General features: G+C 43.2%; 1 protein-coding gene across 1 annotated transcript; it reads right to left on the bottom strand.

Moving 5' to 3' along the window:
- Positions 1 to 1,107: 1,107 nt before the first annotated feature.
- Positions 1,108 to 3,294, bottom strand: LOC101645691 (disintegrin and metalloproteinase domain-containing protein 30). Its single transcript, XM_004718190.1, is given in 1 exon segment — positions 1,108 to 3,294. A coding segment is annotated over 1 exon segment (2,187 nt).
- Between the last annotated feature and the right edge of the window lie 3,291 nt (positions 3,295 to 6,585).

Below are 6,585 nucleotides of genomic sequence, written 5' to 3'. Positions count from 1 at the left end.
ATATTCTATCTCATCCTGTTTCCCCTGATTTCTCTTCTCCCTCTTATGGACTGCCACCCTTTTTGACACACAAGTCCATACCTACCAACCTTCTAGTCCTTTGAGAAGCTCATTTAACAACCATACATCTAATAACATTCTGTTCAGGATGATAAATACATTCTATAAAGCAACAGATGTTTTCTCTACAATTCTATTTATTTCTTGCTGAGCTTTTACTGGAATCCCTTTTAACATCTCTAATCTACAAATAGTCTCTTGAAGGCAATTTATACTTTCATGATTATGCTCCAAAAGTTCTTCCTGTCTCTATCCATTATCAAATTCCAAAGCACATTTTTAGGCACTTGCTATATATAGTACCATGCCATTTCTTGTACCAAAATCTATATTAATTTCTTAGGGCTGCTGTAACAAGGTACTACAAAGTGGAGGTCTTAAAATGACAGATATGTATTGTCTTGCAGTACTAAAAGCTAGGATTTTGAACTCAGGTTGTCATTAAGACATGTTCTCCTCGAGGAATCTACAAAAAGTGTCTTATCTTTACCAGATGCTGCCAGGTCCAGAAATTCCTTGGATTCAAGCAACTGCATCCAGACTCCCTGTTCACATGGTTATCTACTGACCCTATCTTTCTCTATGTCATTTCTCCTCTTCTGTAATAACACCAATAATATTGAATTAGGCTCCACCTTACTTCAGTATGAGCTCATGTTATTTTAATTACAACACTTTCAAAGATCCTGTTTCCAAATAAGATTACATTCACAGTAATGGGGGCTAGGACTCCAACATACATTTTGGGTGGGGGGACAATTAAATCTGTACCACAAAATAAAGGATTAAGTGAGTACTTAGCAAAGAAAATACACTGATTTGTTTCCCAAACAAATATACATTTATTTGATAATCAAAACTCAGAGGAAAACATTTATTTTTTAAATTAAAGAATGAAGATTTGTTTGTATAAGTAATAAGTTTGTTCAAAAATGATCCTGTATTTTTTAGTAACAGTAGAGTACCTGATTCCTTTTGTTAATTTTTTTTAATTTTTTGCTTTTGTGACTCACAGTCTTTGAATCAAGAGTTTGTTAGTTTCTAGTGTTACTTAAGGTTATTTTTTTCCTGTTTGAATTTCAAGAAATTTCATATAACTTTACTTAAAAGCACAATAATCACAGAGATGATCAAGAAAATAAAGCGTAATAACATAATTGACACTATCCAAGCTGTAGTGGATACCTCCAAACGTAATGGTTTTCCATGCCCACTGTCAATGCTTCCTCCATATCCCCTTATGTCACAGAATGGAGGGGCCCAGCCATACATGCAGTGGCAGTTTTTTCTATTATTACAAGTGCCTCGTTGGTTGCACTTCTCAGGAAAACAGTCATACTGCAGAACTGAGATATTAACACAAGTTCGGTTAATACAGACCCGGTTCCAGCCACAGGGGGTGCCATCATTTATCACACCCAGGTCAGGTATCCCCATGGGTTTCATAGAAAAATGATAGCCTGTGCCCCAACACGTGAGATTTTCTTTCGTAAGATGAGTGCTAATTACTAAAGAATGGTCTGGCATCTCAGGGATAGTTTTGATACTTATACATTGCAACCTGCCACACAGGAAATTTTCTGAGCTACATTTTTTATAGGCATTGGGTCCTATAATACCACAGTTACCATATTTGTCACCCACCAAATTGACAGTATAATAGCACAGATTAGGAGCATTCCTGGCGCTAGGGCCAAAAATACGTTGGCACTGCAAAAACCTAGAATTGCACATCTTTTTGAAACAATGGGATTTGTATCTGCAAGGTGTTCCATCCTGTTTATACAGGTCATCTGGGCAAAGACTTGAAATTCCATTGCAGTATTCTTCAAGGTCACATTCATTTACTCGCTCCCTACAAATATCTCCAAGTGGACGAAATTGACAGTTCTGACAGCAAAGCCCAACGCTACACTTGGCACCACGTTTGAGTGTGCAGTCCGGTTGACAACACTTGTCTTTTTGACACTCTGCTCTTGAACCACAATCACATTCTTCATTCTCTTCCACAATTGTGTTTCCACATCTACCCAACATATAAGTTATTTCTGGTATATTATTTAGACAAGATCCTCCTGAATTCACAAACTTAAAATAATAGATAAAACTACAATTACTCCACCCAGTATGTCCAGTGCCCATGATGCAACTATGCTTACCCTTACATTGGCAGTATTCTTCATCATGTTTCATTCCCAAACCATGGCCAAGCTCATGAGTAGACCAAGTACCAGGCCCAAGGATATCTAGATTTGGAAAAATACTTGTAGATCCACCATACAATGTAGTACACATTAATCCAATAAAAGCCCAGCCAAGAGCATCAGGGAACTCTCTCTTGACATATAAATGTGACCAATCTGACAAAATCCGAGCATTTAGGATATTTCTTCTATATAATAAAAATTGGCTTAGAACTTCAGTTAACTTGCTTACTTCAATATTTATTTTATCTTTATCTGTCCATATTTCCAGAGCTTTAAGGTGTATCCTCATACTGATTTCCCGAAAGTAGGTATCCATAATTCCAGTAAGAAGAAGGGCATCACTTAAAGCTTGGGTTAGATTGGAATTCACAAACAAATATCTACCATGATCAAACAACATGACCAATTCCATATACTTCGGGTGCTTGTAGGATTCAGCAAAGTCCTTTATTCGAGCCATGTGCTCCTGCTGGGGCATCTGCCGCTCGATGTCGTCATCAGTTAAGCCACAGGTCCAATTGCTCAAGTACTCCTTATTCAGGAGATACACGACATGTTCAAACGTAGACGAGTCCTTGAGGGGCTCCACTTGGTAGAGGTCCTCTTCGATTTTCACTATGCCTCGGAGCCCCCCCATGCACGTACTGAAAATCGCTTCCGACTCCGGAGCGTCCTCCACCGCGCCCGCGTAGTTGCAGCCCTGCGGCAGGTAAGGGTGGTCCTCCATGAGCTCCCCCTGCTCCGTGAAGGAGAACACCCGAAGATGTCTGGGTAACAGAAACCTCTTGGGCCACAGCTGGAGGACGCGGTTCTTGCCTTTCACCTTCAGCAGGTAGGACTCCTGCCTGGCCACTCGGGGCCCTTCTGTGCGGAGGCCCAGCTTCTTGGGGGTGGTGATTTCGTAGGAGTCAAAGCCCCACTCGGGGTGAAAGTCTACCTCCTGGCCAAGAGCGCCAGTCAGGAGCCTCGCCAGGACTAGCACTGGGAGCCAGGGGCCTGGGGAGGGGGCGGTCCTCCCTGCCTTCATGGCCCGGCGCCCCAAGGCCAGGCCTCCGTGGGCCTGACTGCCAGAGACCGCCGCCAGGACGCGGGAGCACCAGGAGCCGCTCTCCCTGCAGGGTTTAGGGACCCTCCGGGGTCTGTTGGGCCAGCTACCTTCCTGGGCACTAGGCGGCCCTGGGAGTGGGTGTTCTGCGCAGTTCCGTTGGGCGCACGTGGGAGAAACGATGGGAGAGTGCACGAGAATAAAAGAAAGGAGGATGGGGTGGGGGGCAGTTGGTACATGGAATCAATGACATAAAGGAGCGTCAGAATTGAGAAGGAATAGAAAAATCGGAGGAAGGAAAGAAAATTTGTCAAAAGCTCACGTCACTCCCTGCCATTTAGATTGCCTTTTACGTGCCCTCTGCCCCATCTGAGGTTTTGCAGGGTACTGTGCCCACCTCCCCTTTGTCCCTTCCCAACTTTCCCTTGAGTAGCTGACGTCAAAGGCTGCTGGTGTACCCAGGTGGGCAGGAGTAGACACAGCCTGAGACTAGCGGTGTAAATACTACACCGTCACCAAGTCCCCTGACTCCATTTATGAGCCCAGGAAAGACAAAAATGCCAAATAAATGTTTTACCCAGTGGTTCTTCCTGTTGGTTGTCTTTTTGTTGCAGGATATTCGTTGACATTCTAGAAGAGGAAACTGCTTTCAAACAGAACAAAGTCCTGAAGCTGCAGAGAAGGGCCAAGAGTGGGTTTTGTTTGCAGTGCAGAGTGTGTCTGAGGGATGGTGGCTGGCAGGGAAGGAGATCCCAGCTCAGACCATGGAGATCCCTGTGGTAAATGTCACAGATCAATCACAAGGCCTCCCTGAGTGTGTTCGAGGGTTTCTGACACAAGAGTAACCTTCCCACTTCTGTTCCTGTAGATTTCATTCTAGCGGTAGTAGTAAAGGAAAAGCTTACAAAGGGACCCCACTTAAATCAAGTAGGCGCTCTTGTAAGAACCCAGACAAGGTGCTATAAGGTTTTTTTCATATTGTTGCAGTAATAACAATTATCTATATTTGTTAGAGAAAGAGATACACTTTCTATTTTAGGTAGTTTTACAGAATATTTGTTCAGCAATAACAGTCACCCTGTCCCACCCTCAGCCCACATCATTTCTCTTATTACTGACATCCTGCATTCGTGATGTACATTTATTAAAAGTCTGTATCAGTATTACTATCATAGTTCAATGAGGATTCACTCTGTGTGGTTTAGCCCTATGGGTTTGGACATCTGTTGAATGTCATGTGACTACTGTTTTTGCATCACTCAGAAAATGTTAACTTTCCTGAAGATAGCCTGAGCTTCACCAATTCTTCCCTCTTTACACATCTCCCAGAACCCTGAGTATTCCTGATCTATTTACTGTCTCTGCAGTTTTTTCCCCTTTCCCCCCCCAGAATTCCATACAGTCAGGATCATACAGTATGCAGCGTTTGTATCTTGGCTTCTTTCACTGAGCAATATACATTTACATTTCCTCCACATCTTCTGATAGCTGGATAGCTAGTGTCTTTTCATCTCTAAATAGAACACCTTTGTAGAAATTTGTCCCAAGTCTACTTCCCTGCTCACCTATTGAAGAACACATTGGTTGCTTCCCATTTGTGTCATGGATGAGTAAGTTTGCCCCGCCTCTTGCCCTAAGCCCTTGTCACTTCTAGTCTCCTTTCTGTCTCTACGAGTTTTGCTATTCTAGATACTTTATGCATGTATACTCATACAACATCTGTCCTAGTGTGTCAGTTTATTACACCTAGCATTATTATACCTACTCATTAAAGCCCTTCATGCTTTCATTTCCCTTAGATTTAGACAAGTATTGGTTTCCTGTTCCATTTCTCTCTTAAATTCTAACTCTGAAGATGATATTCAATATGTTTTCATTCGATGTGGGACTATGGGCTAAAAAGAATGCTATGTGATTTTTTAAAAAATAATTTTATTGGAGGATCATACAACTCTTATCTCAATCCATACATCCATCTTGTCCCACCATCAAGCTCAGCCTTCATTTGGGTTTCAGTAATTCCTCTCGGTTACATTGCCCTTGATCAAGTCCGACCAGGCCTCCTACACCCTCCTTGCTATCTGTTTTGGATCACTTGTTGTTCCCTTATCCCTGAGTTTGTTAACACCCACTTCCTTTCCCTTGGCTCACCCTCTCCCAAATCTTCCCAGGACCATCAGCCCCATTGTTTACTCCTCCAGATTGTTTAATTCGCCTGTCTTATCTAGATAGACTTGCAGAGATAATAATATGCACAAAAAACAAGACAAAGCAACAAAAGAAAACAAAACAACAACAACAATAAAAAAACCGATGACCAAAAAAGCAAAGCCTGTAAATAGTTCAAGGTGTGTTCATTGACCTTTAGGAGTGTTGGTGTGGTCAAATCTGATGGAGTGCCACTCCCTGGTCCCAAAGTCTACTTCTGGTGCTCCCTTGGGACTTCCTTGTTCTGCTCCCCTTGCTCTTCTGTTGCACACCCTTAGTGTTTTGCCTTGGTGTGGGTGGGATTAGATCGGGTGCAATTCCCACACTGTGTCTCCAGTGTTGTCCCCCATAAGGCTATGGGTCAGTGAGGGACATCGTGTCTCATAGTGGGGCTGGCCATATGGTCTTCTCTGTGTATTATCTGCTCTGAACAGATATATTGTCCTCAGAGCTTGGTGGGCCAGGATGTGCTCTACTCTCTCTCCCTCTCCCTTTGCTTGCTCCTGTGTGCTCTGATCAGGCATGTCCCTCTCCCTGAGCTATAGCTTTAGTGCTGTCCTCTGAAGTGAATACTTCTGGGGGGAGGGGTGGCTGTCCACATAGTTGCTATTGGGGCTAGCACTTCAGACCTCTCTACTGGTTCACTGCATCATGCTGGTATGTTGTATTCACATCTTGGAGCACTGGGTTGAAGTCTGGTCCCTCTCTCTCTGTGGAGATGTAAACAACACCCTCCCATTTGGTGGGTTAGTGCCCTGTCCCACTGCTACCCATGTCTTTTCCCCCCTCCTCTATAGTTGGCTACCCTATGTAACCCTGGATTTGGTCTTGCCCATGTCATACTACCTGGCATTCACCCCAGGAATATATGTATACAGAAGCTTTTTCCCTATGCCCTTTTTGCATTTTTAAGCTTACCTCAGTGGACTCATGTACTTGTCCTTCTGTGCCTGGCTTACTTTGCTTAGCGTAATTTCCTCCAATTCTTCCCATGTGGCAATGTGCTTCATGTGTTCATCACTGCTTTTTAGGGATGCATAGTACTCCATTGTATGTATGTACCAC

Source organism: Echinops telfairi, unplaced genomic scaffold (assembly GCF_000313985.2).
Source record: "Echinops telfairi isolate 266 unplaced genomic scaffold, ASM31398v2 ScPeMD7_7466;HRSCAF=8504, whole genome shotgun sequence".
Classification (NCBI taxonomy): Eukaryota; Metazoa; Chordata; class Mammalia; order Afrosoricida; family Tenrecidae; genus Echinops; species Echinops telfairi.
Note: the sequence above shows the minus strand (reverse complement) of the source record. Positions and strands in the feature narration are given on the sequence as shown.